General features: G+C 35.4%; 1 protein-coding gene across 2 annotated transcripts; it reads left to right on the top strand.

Annotated features, from left to right (window-relative positions):
* The first annotated feature begins 16730 nt into the window (after positions 1-16730).
* On the top strand, positions 16731-20620 carry LOC145012400 (prohibitin-1, mitochondrial). Of its 2 annotated transcripts, none has more exons than XM_078971200.1 (6): positions 16731-16893; positions 17442-17623; positions 17828-17944; positions 18025-18195; positions 19063-19275; positions 20150-20620. In XM_078971200.1, exons 2-6 carry the CDS (start codon positions 17447-17449, stop codon positions 20333-20335), a joined length of 864 nt encoding a protein of 287 aa, XP_078827326.1. In that variant the 5' UTR covers positions 16731-16893; positions 17442-17446; the 3' UTR covers positions 20336-20620. The 2 variants fall into 2 exon arrangements, with proteins under 2 accessions (XP_078827326.1, XP_078827325.1); XM_078971199.1 differs by having other exon boundaries at positions 17439-17623.
* Positions 20621-22251: the final 1631 nt, after the last annotated feature.

The following is a 22251-nucleotide window of genomic DNA, read 5'->3' as shown; positions in this document are numbered from 1 at the left end:
CACCTCGAACAGATGGAACCATCTCATAAATCTATATCTATAATTTTACTAGTTATATTAATAATAATTATTAACAACTAACATACTTGTTATATATATATATATATATATATATATATATATATATATACTAGCAGTGTACCCGCGCAAAGCGGCGGGGTGTGTAAATTCTTTCGGTGATATGTTTCCTCTACAAAAATGTTATGTTACAAAAGAAAGTACATGTCGAAGACAATATAATCAAACTATGGTGTTTTTTTGTTACATGATACATCAAATAACCGATAAAAACAAATTGGTCAAGACGACATAAAATATGAAATGTTTAAGTCATTCAAACAAAAATAAAGAATTTTAAGAATACACAAAATATGAAAATTTGTAATAACACATTACTAATTATATATTATTAATCGTGCAACACTTCTTTATACACCACATTTGATGTATAAACTTCATCACCTTCTAAATTTTCGTTAGGCTTCACTAATACTTTTGTGTCCCTAGCAGAAACAATATTATGTAAAAAAAAACTTAAAGTTTGTCTTATTTATGATTTTATTAATAACTTTGGACTTTTATGCTATAAATTTGGATATGACGGCTAGTTTTTTTTTCACTATCGTCGATTAGTTTCAATAGATGATTAGCTTTCTTTCCGCAGACGTCAAATATATTTATTTTAGTGAATACTTTCCTTTTAGCAATGATTATCTCCCTTATTTTTAATATGAATGTCATCAAATCAAATGAAAGTCTTAAACTTTTATATATTTAGCTTAGTCTTTTCATTATTTTAACATCATAATATCAATGTTAAATGCTATATATATATATATATATATATATATATATATATATATATATATATATATATATAGGGAAAAGTGAATATACCCTTAAGGGTATATGTGACAATCGTCAATCCTGAGTCAAGTCAAGTCATCAAGTCAAACCGGTCAACTCGATTAAACCTTGTGTATTAGGGTTTGTGTTATGTTCATACTGTATAACTTGTTGTATTAATGGGAAAACATCACTTGAGAAAAGTCTTGTGTTAAAATTTCCTAAGCCCTAGTGCTAATCAATGAACTAAACTGATAAAAACCATGTTGCATACTCATCGGGAGTGTGTGGGATCCTTAATCATGACTTAACGGGGCTCAAGAACCTTGCATTGCGGAGCCAAACACTCACAAATGCCACACTTGAAATCTCTATCAAATATCTCTTGGAATGAGAAATCTCTCCAAGAATGTCAAATCTCTCCCAAATCTCTCCAAGTATGTGAAATCTCTCTCAAATATCTCTTTGTATGAGAAATCTCTCCAAGAATGGCAAATCTCTCCAAGTATGTGAAATCTCTCCCAAATCTCTCCAAGTATGTGAAATCTCTCTCAAAAGTTCCCGTAACTTTTTAGAATCATTCGGGTCATTCCGACCCTTAACCGGGTCAAAAACGGCTTAAAACGGGGCGAAAACGAGAAAAATAGGCTTTAGGAACCGAAACCAAGAAGAGAGGCCTCTTAGGACCAGAACCGAGCCTCTGTTGGCTGAGGCATGCGAGACCGAGCCTCGGTCTCTGCCCCTCTCGGTCTCTCTTCTGGTCGCTCGGTCTCTGCCTTCTCACTCTTGGTCTCTCTTCTGGTCGCTCGGTCTCTGCCTTCTCACTCTCTGTCTCTTCCGGTCGCTCGGTCTCTGCCTTCTCACTCTCGGTCTCTCTTCTGGTCGCTCGGTCTCTGCCTTCTCACTCTCTGTCTCTTCTGGTCGCTCGGTCTCTGCCTTCTCACTCTCTGTCTCTTCTGGTCGCTCGGTCTCTATCTCTTCCCTTCTCTTCTCTCGGTCTCTGTCCTCTCGCCTCTCTACTCCTTCTCTCCTCTTTGTCTCCTCGCGCACTCTCTGTTCCCTCTTCACCCCTCTCGGTTCCTACCCTCTCTCTTCCCTCCTCTCGGTTTCTGCCTTCCCTCCTCTCGGTTTCAGCATCAGAAGGCCGAACCTCGGCCAGATTTCAGAAATTTGTCACTTTTAGCCCATTTTTGATATTTTTAACATTTTAAGCCCGTTTTTCGTGATTTTTAAAGCGGGATTTTCTCCAGAAATTATATTTTAACATAATAAACCCTAAATATTCATAATTTAAACATATTTTAATAGAAATCATTATCTAAATGATAAAAATCTAATGGGGGATTTATTTAAGGTGGAGTGTTGACTTTGCCTTAACTTATATCACAAGCAACCACCCCACACCCACTCTATGACCAGCTATACCTCCCCACCTTACCTATGTCACTTCAATCTCCCTTACACTCAAATTACACTCATTCCCACGTTTTTAGAGCTGGAACAAGCATCCACTCTCCTCATTTTCTCTCATTTGCTCTCATTCCACTAAGTAACAAACACCACTTTTCTCTCAAATTTTTTTCTACACAAATTTCGAGATTCAAGGCTGATTTCAAGTGTTCTTCCACTCTTAGTAAGTAAAAATTCATCCTCCCTATTATTATTTCACTTCATTCTACTCAAATCTTTGATTGCTTATACAAACTCCATAACTATAATGTTAGATTCTCGAAAATCTTCAAGGCATCTCCAAGTGTTCTTGAATTAAACACTTCCATTCTTCAACAATCATCTACTGAAATCACTTAAGGTGAGTTCATACCCCTACATTTTCATGTTTTCTCAAATTTTCAGGGGGGAATACAAGTTAAGACACCAAGAACATAACTAAATTTTTCTAACAGCCTTCATCAGAAAAGTTCAACTCCATTCACGGACTGTTTTGGGCATCTTAAACATTTTTGTTTTCAAAACTTTACAAGGTGCAAATAGTTCAAGTTCTTAGCTTTAAGATGGCTACTTGCACATCTCCATACGATTTTTCTACAATTTATGGTGATTTTTACAAAACTGCCTATCATTTCAAACAACAATCCGGACCAGTCTGTGATTTTGGATTTATTCACCCAAGTTGGAGGTCCTTAAAAATCGTGATAACAATTATGAGTAAACTAGACACATTTTTTTAACTCTCAGAATTTACGGATTTAGTTTTCGACCTCGTATGATTTTTCTATGATTTTTCCAAAACAGGGCAGAATGGCTAAAGTTAGCCAACAACATGTAAATATCATAACACTTTGTAATATGTTGAGCAAAGTGTATAATCATAAGTTCTAATTATTGAATGTGTTTCTTTGTTAGTTTATCATCATGAACTGAAACTAAGTCATTCATAATAAATATTATTCATTCATTTTAGAACACGTATATTAAACTATAAAGGTTTAGTTTGATAAGTTCATAACACTAATACATTTTCATAAAAGAGTTTCTACATATTATTTCAAACTCACGACATTTCTACTAAGTAAGGATGATTTCTTATACATTTTGGTCTTTGGTTATAAGGTTACATTTTACGAATTTCAAGGAAAATATCGGATTTTTATGAAACAAACGCGACATTTACATGTGAAAGAGTTTTATAATAAAAGCTTATGAACTCACCAACCTTTGTATTGACACTTTTCAAACAACTTGTATTCTCAGGAAAACACTAAACAGGTAATCAAGTGCTTTTGAGGATGGGACGTTAAGGCGTCAAACTTTTCATATTTTGTCAACATATTGTAATTGATTTTGAACCATGTAATTCATACAAGTGATGTAACTTTTTCAATTATATATATGTTGGTTGTGTTTGCTTAAATTACTATTGAAATTGTGGTTATGATACTATACATGAAGTCCTCCACCCCCGGACGTTTCCGCCATCCTTGGTTTGGGGGTGTGACAGATTGGTATTAGAGCGCGGTTTATAGTGAATTAAGTATGTTAAACCACATAAGATATACAAACTATAAACACATTTGGGACTAAAAGTCTCTGATTCTTAAAATGCTTTAACGAGCTGTACTTTTAGAAAACAAATAATTTCTTGTTTTAAAGTATACTTACACGCATTCTATTCTAGCATGGTGTCATAACTTAGGAGAACATAAATTGAAAGAGGAGGAGTCGAACATTATTAGTACGCCTTAGCATGTGTAATCAGTTCTGGGAGGGATATAGCCTGATCAACTATATTCGTCCAAGAAGTAACTTACGCACACTAAGGAATAGTCGTAATGAGCAACAAATCTGATAACCTAACTACAGTCCATAAAGAACACGCTAAGAACCAAATATAAACATTTAAAAATACTATAGGAGTATTTGTACGTTTCTATAGCGCCAGGTTATTATTTTCCGATATGTGCTTCTTAATCCCCGTTTCTCGTGCAGACGACATGGCAGGATTTCATATACCCGGGGACCCATATTTTCCCAATCAGGGAAACGCGGGATGGATCGATGATGAGCCCGAAGAGGATCCCGAGGAGGATCCCGAAGATGAGCCCGAGGAGGATCCTGAAGAGGATCCCGAGGAGGAACCCGAGGGGGGAGACGAACAAGAAGAAGAAGAAGACGAACAAGAAGAAGAAGAAGACGAACAAGAGGAAGAAGAGGAAGATGATGAGATAGTCATGTTTGGGAACGAAGTGGAGGAACCACCAGAAGTATTCAACCCTCCCTACATCGCGAGGGTACCCGCACACCGTTTTGGATACAACGGACCTGAACCCTCTTGGGTAACAACGATCGAAAGATGGAGCCGACAACAACGACAGCGGTCATCATATGGATACCAACGAGGTTACTATGATCTCACTCATGGTGGACCGGCTGACAGAGCTCTCCTCGTCACGATACAGCGAATAGCAAGTATGGATGATCGTGGTAGGACGACGACCGATCAGGTCCGGGAGTTAAGCGTCATCGTACAGTTTACTACTGATCGTACCAGAGACCTGGAACAAGACTCCCACCACAGAGACCAACTCATTCAAGACCTTCTCGCTGCTCAAGCAGAAACAAGAGAGTATCGGGAAAGATACATGGCACTCGAAGAGAGAATGGTTGCAGCCGAATGGAGATTGGCGGAACTACAGGGCGCATCGACATCATCGCAGCCTCCGTCAAAGAAGGGTCGCAGTGATTAGAACTCGTTACTATTCTCACGTCTTGGTAGTAAAATTTTATGAGTACGCGTTGGTGCTACTCTTTGTATGTAGGTCGACCCTGCGACTAAGTGATTACACTATTCAAAGGGCTTTTGTAATGCCAAAACTATCTTTTGTAACGATGTAATGTAGACCCTTATGTGGTCAAACTTTTCCCTCTAAACGTTATGTACTAAATGTTATCAATGAAAATTGGCATGCGTTTTATTTATTGAATGTTTGGCACTAGACATCATAACCTGATCACACAAACAGTTTACGAATATTAAAGTTTTGATAAAATACAAGAGGGATGAAACCAGTAACACTCGACTCATTATCACTATTGAAGTCTTACCGACTGGTCATTTTTTTATGACAGAACCATGCCACCAAGGAGAAGACCAAGGCCTTCCGACAACACAGTGCCGCCTCCACCACCACCTCCGCAGTTTGATCCTGCAATGTTCCAGGCTGCAGTAACGGCAGCCGTGGAGGCAGCAATGTCGCAAATGGGAACCAATGGTTCTGGATATGGAGCTACCAATTCCATTCATGGGGACAGCACGGGGCGTACGAGGGAGTGCTCTTACAAAGACTTCACTAATGGCAAACCCGACCCTTTCAATGGAAGCGGGGGCGTCATCACGCTGGTGCAATGGTTCGAAAGGACCGAGGCAGTTTTCGAAATCTGCGCTTGTCCCGAAGCGAGCAAGGTCAAGTATGCTGCATTCACTTTCACTGGAAAAGCACTTACTTGGTGGAATGGCCGAGTTAAATCACTTACTCCTGCAGTAGCTAACGCAATCAGCTGGGAGGATTTAAAAGCCTTAATGTTAAAGGAATATTGCCCGAGGGGCGAAATACAAAAACTTGAAGAAGAACTTTGGAACCTTAGAATGACAGGCACTGATCTTGAAGCTTATACTGCCCGTTTCAACGACCTATCACTTCTCTGTCCAACAATGGTCACTCCAGAAGAGAAGAAGGTGGAACGATACCTCTGGGGGCTGTCATCTCAGATTCAAGATAGTGTATTGGCCTCGAAACCCACTACCTTTGAGAGTGCCAAGGAATTAGCACAACAACTTATAGATCACAGGGCTAGCCGTGGTACCGTGATAACCACCACCGACCGAACAAAAGGAGGAAACAACAAGAGGAAGTTCTAGGGCAATAAAAAGAAACAACCAATGCAGGACCCCGCCAAAAAGCAACAGATTGTTGCTGTCCGTGCCGCCACTACTGCTGTCACTCCAGCGCCGTCGAAACAGTACACGGGAACTCTTCCCAAGTGCAACAAGTGTAACTACCACCATAACAGTGCTTGTCGAGAGTTACACTGCAATAACTGCAACAAGAAGGGACACACTGCACGAATCTGTAGAGTGACTACCCAACCCGCCGCTCAAGTCGCTACGACTGCCAACACCGGAGCAAGCCAAACCTGCTATGGATGTGGTGAAACGGGACACTTCAAGAGGAACTGCCCCAAGGTACGAGCCCCTAATACTGGGGGTGTAGGGAGAGTCCTAACTTTAGGGTAGGGAGAAGCAGTCAAGGATCCCTCTATGGTTACTGGTACGTTCCTCCTCAATAACTCTTATGCATGCGTACTTTTCGATAGTGGGGCAGAAAGAAGTTTCATAAGTCACCAATTCAAACATATACTTAAGCAAAATTCCCAGCCACTAGAAGATTCTTACGTCGTAGAAATGGCAAATGGAAAGGTTGAGCGCGCTAATGATATTTACATAGGGTGTACTCTCACTCTAGACAACCATTTGTTCAAAATTGACCTTATGCCGGTCACCATAAAAAGTTTCGACATAATCATTGGTATGGATTGGTTAAGCCTTCATCGTGCCGACATTCTATGTTACGAAAGGGCCGTCCGCCTCAATCTGCCGAATGGCAACATTCCCACTGTTTATGGCAATAAACCTAGTGCGAACCTACAAATCATCTCTTGTGTTAAAACCCAAAAGTACCTCCGAAAGCAATACCATGCATTCTTAGCCCACATCGTAGACAAGAAACAGGAGGTGAAGGACATCAAAGAAATTCCAGAAGTATGCAACTTCCCTGATGTATTCCCAGACGATCTGCCAGGTGTACTACTCGCACGACAAGTCGAATTTCGGATCGACTTAATCCCAGGAGCTACCCCCGTCGCCAGGGCTCCATATCGCTTAGCACCGGTAGAAATGCAAGAACTATCCAGCCAGTTGAATGAACTATTGAGCAAAGGGTTCATCAGGCCAAGCTTCTCGCCTTGGGGAGCACCAGTCTTATTTGTAAAGAAGAAGGATGGGTCTTTTCGCATGTGCATAGACTACCGAGAACTAAACAAACTCACTATCAAGAACCGTTATCCCCTAGCCCGAATCGATGACCTCTTCGACCAGCTCCAAGGAGCCAGCTACTTTTCAAAAATCGACCTGAGGTCGGGCTATCATCAACTACGAGTTCAGGAAGAGGATATCCCCAAGACGGCATTCAGAACTCGCTATGGGCACTATGAATTTGTAGTGATGCCATTCGGGTTAACAAACGCGCCTGCGGTGTTCATGGATTTGATGAATCGAGTGTGTCGACCCTTCTTGGATAAATTCGTCATCGTATTCATCGACGATATCTTGGTCTATTCGAGAAGCGAAGAAGAGCACAGACAACACCTACGACTAGTTCTGGAGATTTTAAGAACCGAGAAGCTTTACGCTAAGTTCTCAAAGTGTGAATTTTGGCTCCGTGAAGTAGGATTCCTTGGTCACGTAGTAAGCAAGGAAGGAATACATGTGGATCCCTCAAAGATCAAAGCAATCGAAGATTGGTCAACACCTACAACGCCAACAGAAATCCGACAATTTTTGGGACTCGCAGGCTACTATCGAAGATTCATACAAAACTTCTCCAAGATCGCTAAGCCTCTCACCACCTTAACTCAGAAAGGTGTGGTGTTCGAATGGGAAGATAAACAAGAAGCCGCCTTCCAGACACTAAAGCAAGCCCTATGCAGCGCACCAGTCTTGTCTCTTCCAGAAGGAACCGATGATTTTGTGGTGTATTGCGATGCTTCGAATCAAGGCCTCGGCTGTGTGCTCATGCAAAGGGGAAAAGTCATTGCTTATGCATCAAGGCAACTGAAGACACATGAAGTTAATTATACAACCCACGACCTTGAACTGGGAGCGGTGGTGTTCGCCCTGAAGATCTGGAGGCACTACCTCTACGACACCAAGTGCACCATCTTCACTGATCACAAAAGTCTTTGGCACATTCTAAATCAGAAAGAACTTAACATGCGCCAAAGAAGATGGGTGGAATTACTGAATGACTACGAATGTGAAATTCGCTACCACCCGGGCAAGGCCAATGTAGTAGCCGATGCCTTAAGCAGGAAAGAATACTCGGGTCGCCGAGTAAAATCCCTAGCCATGACCATCCACTCCCAACTGGCCACCCAGATCAAGGATGCCCAATTAGAAGCCTTGAAACCAGAAAATGTGGCAAGCGAAGCACTAAGGGGGATGGACAAGAACTTGGAAGTCAAAGGGGATGGAACTCGTTATCTCATGAATCGAATCTGGACACCGAAGTTCGGTGGGTACCGAGACGTTGTAATGAACGAGGCCCACAAGACTCGATACTCCATTCACCCTGGGTCAGATAAGATGTATCTAGACCTCAAAAGGTTATACTGGTGGCCAAATATGAAGGCTGAAATTGCTACTTATGTGAGCAAGTGCCTCACTTGCGCCAAGGTCAAGGTAGAATATCAGAAACCATCAGGACTACTTCAACAACCGGATATACCCGAGTGGAAGTGGGAGCGAATAACCATGGACTTCATAACCAAACTGCCTAAGACATCAGGTGGGATGGATACCATATGGGTTGTTGTGGACATATTGACCAAGTCCGCGCACTTTCTGCCAATAAAGGAAACAGACAAGATGGAGAAGTTAACCAGGACGTACATTAGAGAGATCATGCGACTGCATGGTGTGCCAACATCCATTATCTCTGATCGAGATAGTAGATTCACCTCGTGATTCTGGCAGTCCCTACAGAAGTCTCTGGGAACTAGGCTTGACATGAGTACAACCTACCATCCACAAAATGACGGACAAAGCGAGAGAACCATCCAGACATTGGAAGACATGCTGAGAGCCTGTGTGATAGATTTTGGTAAGGCATGGGATACCCATCTGCCGCTTATCGAATTCTCTTATAATAAAAGCTATCACACTAGCATTGGAGTCGCTCCATTCGAAGCTCTCGACGGTCGCAAGTGTAGATCACCTCTGTGTTGGGCCGAAGTCGGGGATACTCAGCTAGCCAGAGGGCAAATCCCTGATAGCACCCTTACTGGGCCTGAAATCATAAGGGAAACCACAGAAAAGATCATTCAGATTCGGGAAAGACTGAAAGCGTCTCGTGATCGACAAAAGAGTTACGCGGATAAGCGATGCAAACCTTTAGAATTCCAGGTCGGAGACCGGGTACTACTCAAAGTTTCCCCCTGGAAAGGGATGATACGTTTCGGTAAACGAGGGAAACTAAACCCAAGGTACATCGGTCCTTTCGAAATCCTTTCTAGGATTGGTCCTGTGGCGTACAAACTCCGACTACCACAAGAACTTAGTAATGTACACCCTACCTTCCACGTATCCAACTTAAAGAAGTGTCTGTCTGAAGAGACACTCGTAATACCGCTCGACGAAATCGAAGTTAACGAAAATCTCCACTTTGTGGAGGAACCCATCGAGATCATGGATTGAGAGATCAAGAGAACAAAACATAGTCGCATTCCCATAGTGAAGGTTCGTTGGAACGCGAAACGAGGGCCTGAGTTTACCTGGGAACGCGAAGATCAAATGAAGCAAAAGTATCCGCATCTTTTTCCAAACCCTTGAAGTCCCAGCCGAATTTAAATTTCGGGACGAAATTCCCTCTAACGGGGGGATGATGTGACAATCGTCAATCTTGAGTCAAGTCAAGTCATCAAGTCAAACCGGTCAACTCGATTAAACCTTGTGTATTAGGGTTTGTGTTATGTTCATACTGTATAACTTGCTGTATTAATGGGAAAACATCACTTGGGAAAAGTCTTGTGTTAAAATTTCCTAAGCCCTAGTGCTAATCAATGAACTAAACTGATAAAAACCATGTTACATACTCATCGGGAGTGTGTGGGATCCTTAATCATGACTTAACGGGGCTCAAGAACCTTGCATTGCGGAGCCAAACACTCACAAATGCCACACTTGAAATCTCTATCAAATATCTCTTGGAATGAGAAATCTCTCCAAGAATGTCAAATCTCTCCAAGTATGTGAAATCTCTCTCAAATATCTCTTTGTATGAGAAATCTCTCCAAGAATGTGAAATCTCTCCCAAATCTCTCCAAGTATGTGAAATCTCTCCCAAATCTCTCTCAAAAGTTCCCGTAACTTTTTAGAATCATTCGGGTCATTCCGACCCTTAACCGGGTCAAAAACGGCTTAAAACGGGGCGAAAACGAGAAAAATAGGCTTTAGGAACCGAAACCAAGAAGAGAGGCCTCCTAGGACTAGAACCGAGCCTCTGTTGGCTGAGGCATGCGAGACCGAGCCTCGGTCTCTGCCCCTCTCGGTCTCTCTTCTGGTCGCTCGGTCTCTGCCTTCTCACTCTCTGTCTCTTCTGGTCGCTCGGTCTCTGCCTTCTCACTCTCTGTCTCTTCTGGTCGCTCGGTCTCTGCCTTCTCACTCTCTATCTCTTTTGGTCGCTCGGTCTCTGTCTCTTCCCTTCTCTTCTCTCGGTCTCTGTCCTCTCGCCTCTCTGCTCCTTCTCTCCTCTTTGTCTCCTCGCGCACTCTCTGTTCCCTCTTCACCCCTCTCGGTTCCTACCCTCTCTCTTCCCTCCTCTCGGTTTCAGCATCAGAAGGCCGAACCTCGACCAGATTTCAGAAATTTGTCACTTTTAGCCCATTTTTGATATTTTTAACATTTTAAGCCCGTTTTTCGTGATTTTTAAAGCGGGATTTTCTCCAGAAATTATATTTTAACATAATAAACCCTAAATATTCATAATTTAAACATATTTTAATAGAAATCATTATCTAAATGATAAAAATCTAATGGGGGATTTATTTAAGGTGGAGTGTTGACTTTGCCTTAACTTATATCACAAGCAACCACCCCACACCCACTCTATGACCAGCCATACCTCCCCACCTTACCTATGTCACTTCAATCTCCCTTACACTCAAATTACACTCATTCCCACGTTTTTAGAGCTGGAACAAACATCCACTCTCCTCATTTTCTCTCATTTGCTCTCATTCCACTAAGTAACAAACACCACTTTTCTCTCAAATTTTTTTCTACACAAATTTCGAGATTCAAGGCTGATTTCAAGTGTTCTTCCACTCTTAGTAAGTAAAAATTCATCCTCCCTATTATTATTTCACTTCATTCTACTCAAATCTTTGATTGCTTACACAAACTCCATAACTATAATGTTAGATTCTCGAAAATCTTCAAGGCATCTCCAAGTGTTCTTGAATTAAACACTTCCATTCTTCAACAATTATCTACTGAAATCACTTAAGGTGAGTTCATACCCCTACATTTTCATGTTTTCTCAAGTTTTCAGGGGGGGAATACAAGTTAAGACACCAAGAACATAACTAAATTTTTCTAACAGCCTTCATCAGAAAAGTTCAACTCCATTCACGGACTGTTTTGGGCATCCTAAACATTTTTGTTTTCAAAACTGTACAAGGTGCAAATAGTTCAAGTTCTTAGCTTTAAGATGGCTACTTGCACATCTCCATACGGTTTTTCTACAATTTATGGTGATTTTTACAAAACTGTCTATCATTTCAAACAACAATCCGGACCAGTCTGTGATTTTGGACTTATTCACCCAAGTTTGAGGTCCTTAAAAATTGTGATAAAAATTATGAGTACACTAGACACATTTTGTTAACTCTCAGAATTTACGGATCTAGTTTTCGACCTCGTATGATTTTTCTATGATTTTTCCAAAACAGGGCAGAATGGCTAAAGTTAGCCAACAGCATGTAAATATCATAACACTTTGTAATATGTTGAGCAAAGTGTATAATCATAAGTTCTAATTATTGAATGTGTTTCTTTGTTAGTTTATCATCATGAACTGAAACTAAGTCATTCATAATAAATATTATTCATTCATTTTAGAACACGTATATTAAACTATAAAGGTTTAGTTTGACAAGTTCATAACACTAATACATTTTCATAAAAGAGTTTCTACATATTACATACATTTTAGATAAACTATAATAGGTATAGTTTATGATACATCACTCAACACACTCGTACAAAAAGGGTACATTCATACAAGAAAGATTTATATTCACACACATTTCACGTAAACTTGTTAACCTATATAGTGAGACTCTCTATCTCTCTCCCCGTACGTCCGAGTGCGGGATATAATTCCTGGTAGTTATAATCAGAATCTCCTTGAGGGAGAACGTGATACTTGTATATAGATCTATATTAGGTTTGACACCCCACACCTTGATGCTAGCTACAGTGGGACCTGCAGGTCTACGGGTGACAAATGTCATTTCATTTTCGCGGCGCCTGAGAAACGTTGTGGCAGGTTCACATAGTCACAGTATGATTATAGCGACTCACCTAGGGAGATAACAATTCATAAAGTTTACGGGATTTCATAAAACCGAAGTAGGTTTTAGGTTGATTTAAAAATTTACTTTCCATATCATTTCGAACTCACGACATTTCTACTAAGTAAGGATGATTTCTTATACATTTTGGTCTTTGGTTATAAGGTTACATTTTACGAATTTCAAGGAAAATATTGGATTTTTCTGAAACAAACGCGACATTTACATGTGAAAGACTTCTACTAAGTTTTATAATAAAAGCTTATGAACTCACCAACCTTTGTGTTGACACTTTTCAAACAACTTGTATTCTCAGGAAAACACTAAACAGGTAATCAAGTGCTTTTGAGGATGGGACGTTAAGGCGTCAAACTTTTCATATTTTGTCAACATATTGTAATTGATTTTGAACCATGTAATTCATACAAGTGATGTAACTTTTTCAATTATATATATGTTGGTTGTGTTTGCTTAAATTACTATTGAAATTGTGGTTATGATACTATACATGAAGTCCTCCACCCCGAACGTTTCCGCCATCCTTGGTTTGGGGGTGTGACAATATATAAGCTTAGGTACCCAAACACATCATAATACATCATTTTCTTTGATATATTTATTATAATGTTCTTAAACTTCAACCTTAACTTGATTTACTTTCAAGATATTCGAAATTTCACTATTATCTTTCTCTTGAATCACATCTTTTTCCCGAACATCTACTAGGCTATATATATTGTAGTTGAAAATGAAAATTATGTAAGAGGAACATAAATGTGTAATTTACAAAAATCTTGGAAGTACATCAAGTTAGAAGTTAAATTATAAGAACATTAGATAATTAAAATGTATTATATGATACAAAACGACTTAATATGGTGTGTTTGGGTACCTAAGCTTATATACCCTTAAGGGTATATTCACTTTTTCCATATATATATATATATATATATATATATATATATATATATATATATATATATATATATATATATATATATATATACACATTCTCAGTTTAATTTCAGCAACTAAATTGTCTGTTTTATTTCAAAAAAAAATATTAGTTAGTTATAATTTCTTTTGCGGACGGTGAATAATTTTCTTTCGAAGAATCATCTATTTTTGTGAATTATTTGGCCATTCGTAAAAATATCATATCTCAAATGAATATACAATAAATAGTCAAATATGATTTATAATTAAGATTAATATTTATTAGTTACGTGTTGGTGTTAGTTTTATTAGGTGGAGAAAATAAGTGTAATAATAATAATAATAATAATAATAATAATAATAATAATAATAATAATAATAATAATAAAGACGTCAGAAAGCGGTGTCATAGAACCGACGGTTAGGGATAGTGGAAGACGGGAGATGAAGTCATTTTCTGTTCCTGGACGGTGAGCTTTATAGCAGGGGAGGGAACAAATAGGTATACGCGATGGGAGAGATATTTGAATTAACATGCTAAATTTAAGGATATCTAAAATGGCTCAAAATTTGAATGAATCCGGGATTTGAGGGAACCAAATCAAATTGTTGAGAAATATAAGGAGATTTGATGAGAAATATTTGAATTCAAAACGTGGTTAAAATTTAATATTATTTTATTAATGGTTACTTGTATTATCAGCTTCATCATTTGGACGTCTTAAAAAATATTATTATTATAATCAATCTATTTTTAGAAATAGTTAGATTTCTTTTATAAGATAGTAAATATATATATATATATATATATATATATATATATATATATATATATATATATATATATATATATATATATACCCTGAATGGCACTGTAAATCCTGACACCGGGTATTTGAAAGATTGACGAGGCTCAGGTAGTGATAAATATTTATTGATTTTGTTCAACGTATCCTCAAGATCATCGTAGGTGAACCCCCACAAGTAATTACGCAAGCAAAACTACAATATAGAACTTTTAATTAGTTAAAACATTATCATAGAAAATATAAAACTTTAAATTCGACAAATAAGACCTCTTCCACCCATCCAAGTTCTCAGTCAAAACAGATTAGTCTTGTGACACACGTTCGTTTGCTTCTTTCCCCTAAAACCCTCTACACAAAACTTATATGTCATCATCGTCGGTAGCAGCTAAAAATGACTGATTTAAAATGAAACTTTTCAAATCATAGATTTTCACTGAACTATTTGTGGTTCGGAAATAGACGTTCCGGTAATAAACATTTTTTTTAATACTAATCTTTTTCCTATTATCAAACAAAACTTTCTGGGGCAATAAACCATTTTAGTATTTCCAACTTTAAAATACAACTACTTTATGCCATCTGGAGATATTACTACGTTTGGTTGTAACTGGTGAAGAAACATTTTATGAAATAGCAACCCGACCCCTTGTAAGCGAGGGACGTCCAACAAATAACCAAACATAGTGTTTCTAAATGTTTCTCATCGCACACCATGCAATACTTCAAATGCTTGCCATATGTTAAATCCATATCCTTTTAGATTAACCACAACTTTAACATTTAGATTTCTAGAATCATGTTGAAATACAACAAAATGTTAGAAGGGTAAAAAACATTAAAGAAAAGTAAGTTGTTATTTGTAACTATAATAAATATTAAAAATATTGTCAAAAAAACATTTTATTATAACAAAAAAAGAAATTATCTACATTAGAAACTATTATATTTACACAATTAGAAAATAAACAATATGCGTATTTATAACCTCATCCAAATTGCATCGTATAATATGTTTTTTGAGAAATAAACCGAATGTATATAAACCATGACAAGTAAACCGATTGTATATAAACAATATTTCTAAAATACAAATATAAACATATTTATAACATCAAAAATTGAATTGTTATAACATAATAATACATCAAAATGCATTTTTATAACATAAACTATATATACAACCTCCCAAATACAAATGTACAACATCATGAAACAGCAAAAATCATTTTTATATCAAAAAATCATATTATTACAATATAGTAACACATTTATATAACATATTAACCCAAAAATACCAAATATAACCTCACAATGCACGATTTACACATTATGCATTTGTACAATCATAGATCCAATTATGAAATGCTATCAAAACCTCAATACTACTTATCAAATCTTGTAAACATCAAATATAACATATAGATCTAAGAAAACCGGATGGTCAACACCTTAGATTTTTTTTTTTTTTTTTCATAATTTTTCCCAATAAATCGTAAATAAACAAAGCCTAAAATTTGACAAATGATGATTAAAACACAAAATGAATAAATATCTTCGAAATTATTCATGAAATCGTCCATAGTACACACACACACACACAGAGAGAGAGAGAGAGAGAGAGAGAGAGAGAGAGAGAGAGAGAGAGAGAGAGAGAGAAATGTAAGAAAAAAATTACGTTTTTATACTCTGAAAAATGGAAAATCACAGATGGACTTAAAATTGCAGGTGGACGGAGTCCATCTGCGAACATACAAGCCGCTAAAATACATATGTGTTTTAGCAACTTATACGTTCGTAGATGGACAAGTAAAATCACAGATAAACTCAACGATATTGATGACTATTTTTGTAATTTGAGTTTTTTTTAGATATTTTCTACAAAATAATTAAATGATTAAAATATTTTTATAATTTTCTCGTGTTTTTATAACATATGATTTTTTTTGGTATTAATTAATAAGCAATTTTGGTAGGTCTCAAACATTTTCGAGGTCTAGCCCACAAAATTAGTGGTTATTTGATGAAAACTTGTAATTTTTATAAAAATCTTAACAAATTTACTTAAATTTGCTATTTTATCATATTTTTATTGTAAGTATATGTTAAAAAATAAAAAAAATATATCACTCTTAATCTTAAAGTGACCAAAATAGAAATGATAAAAAAAAAAAAAAGAATTTTAAAGAGATTATAAACTCCAAAAGTTTGGTGTGAAAATGATAAATGAAAAATGAAAAATGAAAAAAGAAAAATGAAAAAAATCACTCAGGTCGGACAAAACTTGGAGGGCACTTTACCACGACTGACATCACCGCCAAAACCCTCGACACCCGTTAACCCCCTCCAAAGTCATCCCTTCCTCCTCTCCCACCGCTCATTCGCCGCCATACCACCGGGAGTTCCCGTTTTGACACACCTTGAATCTCTAATAAAGGTACAATACGTTCCCGTTTCTGTATATATTTGTTTGATTTTGAAAGCCTAAAACCCCTTTCAGCACATACCTGTTCAAAATTTATAACGTATCTATGTGCCGGTTGCTCTCAAAGTTTGAGATCAGTTGATTTTATTTCACGAATTGTTGATTACATTTTTCTATCAAGTTTTTCAACTCGTGATTTTAGCTTATGAGTTCGTCATCAGTTTAAACTCTGAACACACATTATAAATTAGTATTTGCATTCCTGGTGATTCAAGCAAGTTTTTGATGCGCCTGAGACCTGTAAATCGTTCTTCTAAGTGTAAAAATTACTCGAGCACATGTAACCTCATAATTTGTTGTATGTTTCAGCTTTTTGCAAACTGTCTTGTTAGTTCTAGAGGTTAAACCTATTGCATTTTAGATTAACCACATGTATTATTTGGCGAATTAAACAAACATCAGCCTTCAGTTTATAGCATTTGAGATCATACATTATGTAGTTACCAATATACTTTTGTTAGTGGACTGATGTGTTGTATCTTGGACTTCAATGGCAGCAGGGAAGATGAATCTGAACAATGTGAAGGTACCCAGGATGCCTAATGGTGGTGCAGCTTCTGCATTGGTAAAGTTTGGAGCTGTTATTGGTATTGGATTATATGCAGCTGGGAACAGTTTGTACAATGTTGAAGGAGGGCATCGAGCAATTGTCTTCAACCGTATTGTTGGTGTCAAAGATAAGGTTTTTTTTTCCACATAATTCTCTTATTCTGCTTCTTTATGTTTTTATCTCCTTAACAAAGTTATTTTGGTTCTTGTATGTGTATCTTTTAGCCACTAATTACCACCTTGTAAGCCTTATCCTATCATTGCATATGCCAACTTATGAAAATTTGTTGCTTCATATCTTAATAATTTCAATTGCTACTAAATGTTTGATAAATAGGTTTACCCAGAAGGGACCCACATCATGATCCCTTGGTTTGAAAGGCCAATCATTTATGATGTTCGTGCACGACCCCATCTTGTAGAAAGCAATTCTGGTAGCCGTGATCTTCAAATGGTATCTCTCTTTAATTTTAATTTTTAATTTTAAAAAATATTATAGATATAGTTTGGATGAGATATGTTGGTTTTTTGAAGGTGAAAATAGGGCTTAGAGTTCTTACGAGACCTGTTGCTGATGAATTACCTTCTGTGTATCGAAGTCTTGGTGAGAATTACAATGAGAGAGTTCTCCCTTCAATCATTCATGAAACTTTGAAAGCTGTGGTGGCTCAGTATAATGCTAGCCAACTCATCACCCAGAGAGAGGTATTAACTATTAATATTATTTCCAACTTATTTTAGGCCATTTACTTAATGGAAAATAGCACAAAAGTCACTAAGTTTACATCAATATTCTAATTTGACACTTTTTTTTGTCTCAAATTTGACACTTTGTTTTTCAATTTGTTACAATTCTGACTACTTGACCGGTCAACCTGACGTGGCATGATGATGTGTCAGTTTTGATGATGTGGCATTTTGGTATGATATGCTGACGTGTCAAAATTGAAAAAAATGTTACAAAAAACACTATTTTGACACTAAGTTAAATTTTTTTTTTTCAATTTTGACACTAAGTTTTCATGTTTTTCAATTTTAAATTTCAAATTTGTAAAATATGGTTATAATATAACTAATACATATTTATACCTAACATTATGCTTTGAACGAAAAAAAAACCTTGTATTTATACAAAAATGTTGTTTTTAAATGAAAAAAATGTATTTATACGGTTTCAAATGTTAAAAAAAAAAATTATACGGTTTCAAATGGAAAATGGTCAACATTGAACAAAATTGGAAAAAATGATGCTCCAATTTGGAACAAAAAATTGGAATGTCAAAATTGAAAAAAGTCAAAACTTTATATCTTTTGTGAAAAAATTTTCAAATTTTGACACGCCAGCATACTACTCCATCAAAACTGATCCGTCATCATGCCACATCCACCAGTTTGACCGGTGAGGTTGCCAAAATTGTAACAAATTGGAAAACAAAGTGTCAAATTTGAGACAAAAAAAAACCACAGTGTCAAATTAGAATTTTGGTGTAAACTTAGTGACTTTTTCCCTTTATTTAATTTAATATATAGATAAAACCAAATAAATAAATGTTGTTTCTTGTTGTGGTATAGGCTGTTAGTAGGGAAATAAGGAAAATACTAACAGAAAGGGCAGCCAATTTCAACATTGCACTTGATGACGTGTCAATAACAAGTCTTACTTTTGGGAGAGAGTTTACAGCTGCCATTGAAGCAAAACAAGTCGCTGCACAGGAAGCTGAGAGGGCTAAGTTTGTGGTGGAGAAGGCTGAGCAAGATAAGAGAAGTGCAATCATCAGAGCTCAGGTAATAATCAACATTAAATTTACTATTATATTATTAATTATTATATTATTAAATCACAATTCTAAAACAAAAAAACCATTCAAGAACACAGAAAAAAAAAAGGTTAATTGGTTTGATCAAAACAGAAAATTGTTAGTTGGCTAAAAAGGGCCAAAAGCTATGTCATATTTATTCAGCGAAAAATATGATGGTTTTTTATTATATGGTTGAATAAAAGCTAATTTATTACAAGCATTAACTCATGCAGCTAACATGTATGTTAATGTTAGTTGACCTTTGAAATCTCAAATGAGTTGTTTTTTTGACTTGGAAGTTTGAAAAGCATTTTCTATTGATTATAGAAAAGTCAAATCTCTATTATTAAAATGATGAAATATAGCAAAAATTAAAATGATGAAATGTACATTTTGTGTTTTTGTATCTTTTAAAAATATCAAAACTCGATAAAATGGTGAAATTTTTTTTTTTTTTTTTTTTTTCTTCCACACGTATGTTTAAGCATCTAGAAGGAAATTGGAAATGAGCACTAAAAGGAATCTTTCGATCTGAAAACTGAAACTAAAAAGTGAAGGTTGACTTTCAAAAGTCCAACGTGGGCTCTTGGCATTGACATTTTGCTTATCTGCTCAACTAAGGATATAATTTCCTTTTTTATTTTATTTTAAGTTCATTTACATTGTCTGGATAAAATGTTGTATGGACAAATAATAGTTTAAAAATCAGTCACGTACGCAAATTTGAAATTTCTAGTAAATAGTTATGACTTAAAAAAAGTCAATGTCTATATATTTATTAATTAAAAAATAAAAAAAGAAAGTACACCTAACGTAACACATGGGTTTACTTTGTTGCATTAATGTATTATTATTAATAGGGAGAAGCAAAAAGTGCCCAACTGATTGGTCAAGCGATTGCCAACAATCCCGCATTTATAACACTCAGAAAAATCGAAGCTGCTAGAGAAATAGCAACAACAATGGCTAATTCATCCAACAAAGTCCTTTTAAACGCCGATAATCTTTTGCTAAATCTTCAAGAAATGAGCCTCGAAAAAAAATAATTAACATTCGTTTTCAAAACGAGAAATGATTTTGTAATGGAAGTGGGATGGCTACTAAAAAGCATAAAAAGTTGTGGGTGCTATTTGATCTTCAAGATATTGGATATTTTTCTATATTAACTACCTCTTTGGTCATGTCTTTATTGGGTGTTTTTTTTTTCCCTCTTGTTATGCGCAACAAAGAAGCTTCTATTGTCGGGATAAACTTGTAATTTTGGTTTGTGCATTGGAGAATGTTTGTAAAGATAGCTTTTATTGATGTGACAAAGTAAATATGTTTTAGAAGAGGCCAACAATTGTAAGTGACCTTAAAAAAGCTACATCTTTATCTTTTAATGGATTTAGAGAACCGTGTATTGTTCTATAACTAGAAAAAAAACCCGGGTTTCACCCTATGTCAGTTTTATCGTATTTTATTTTTATTTTTTTACGTATGTTTGTAGTCTTACTTTTTTTTTTTTTTTTTTTTACGATTAAGATGTATTTCAAAAATGTGTATAAGTGGGACAAAAGTAAGTGAAATAGATTTTCACAACAATAATATGTTGATAATAATTTTGGATTGAAGTCGTCATGCTCTTTTTCAATGGATCTTGGATTTCTTTCATTGTCATTGTTGTAGAGTGTGGTGTGAGTCAGCTTTTTCATTCCATTCTTTTATGTAAAAGTGGTCCAATATGAACAACTTTTGCTGTCAAAATGCTATATTAAACATAGCAAAATGATATATATATATATATATATATATATATATATATATATATATATATATATATATATATATATATATATATATATATATGGTTGAGATCGGGTGAGAACTCAGTTTACCGGGAACCCGAGAACTAAAAGTGGAGCGTTGGATTAAAAGTAATTCATTAAAGACATGATCATCATCTTACCAATCTCATTTAATGTTTATTTTTTTTTTATGTTACTTAATATATTAATATTTAATATAAATGTCTACAAATTAACAAAATAACTCAAAATTTCGGCTTTATTTAAAAAAAAAAATAATTTTTGATTTTTTTTTTTTTAAAAAAATGGAGATTTTTTAATTTTTTTTTTTCAAAAAACATGAATTTAAAAAAAAAATAAAAAAAAATATTTTTGTAAAAAACCACATCATTTTTCCAAAAAAAAAAAAACTGCATTTTTTCTAGAAAAAAAACTATTTTTTTTTCAAAAAAACTGCATTTTTTTCCAAAAAAGCTGCAGTTTTTTCAAAAAAAAAAAGTGCGATATTTATAAAAAAATACAATTTTTTTTTCAAAACTGCATTTTTTTTAACAAAAAAAATCAACGTTTTAGGTACATATATATACATATTTTTTCAAATTCATATATGAATATTCCTTATACTATAATATTCATAAGTAAATTATAAAAAAATCTCATTTTTATTAATCAATCTATAAACATAAATACTACAAGCATTTTATTCGATACAAAATAAAATATAAAAAAACTATAATGATTCACAATGTTATCATTTCTTCATATCACTATTTTTATATTTTCTTCAATTTATCACTTTTCACTTCTTCAATATTTTCCACAAATTCTTCAAAATCTATAAGAAAAAAAAATGATTAATGCAAGAACACTTACAAAAATGCACATGTATAAATCATGTAAGATTCACATGTGAATATATAATATGATATTCACATGTGATTGTATCTTTTAAGATTCAAATGTGAATTCACAAGAAATTTTTTGAAAGTAATTAACGAAGAACACTCACACAAAATGCATATATAGACGTAATTCATATGTGATTCACTTGTGATTTACATGTGAATCATATGTGATTTACTTGTAATTTACATGTTAATCACATGTAATTCATATGTTATTTACATGTGATATATATATATATATATATATATATATATATATATATATATATA

Source organism: Lactuca saligna, chromosome 8 (assembly GCF_052625555.1).
Source record: "Lactuca saligna cultivar CGN05327 chromosome 8, ASM5262555v1, whole genome shotgun sequence".
In the NCBI taxonomy this organism is placed as follows: Eukaryota; Viridiplantae; Streptophyta; class Magnoliopsida; order Asterales; family Asteraceae; genus Lactuca; species Lactuca saligna.
The sequence above is the reverse complement of the archived record's forward strand: the minus strand, read 5'-3'. Positions and strand labels throughout refer to the sequence as shown.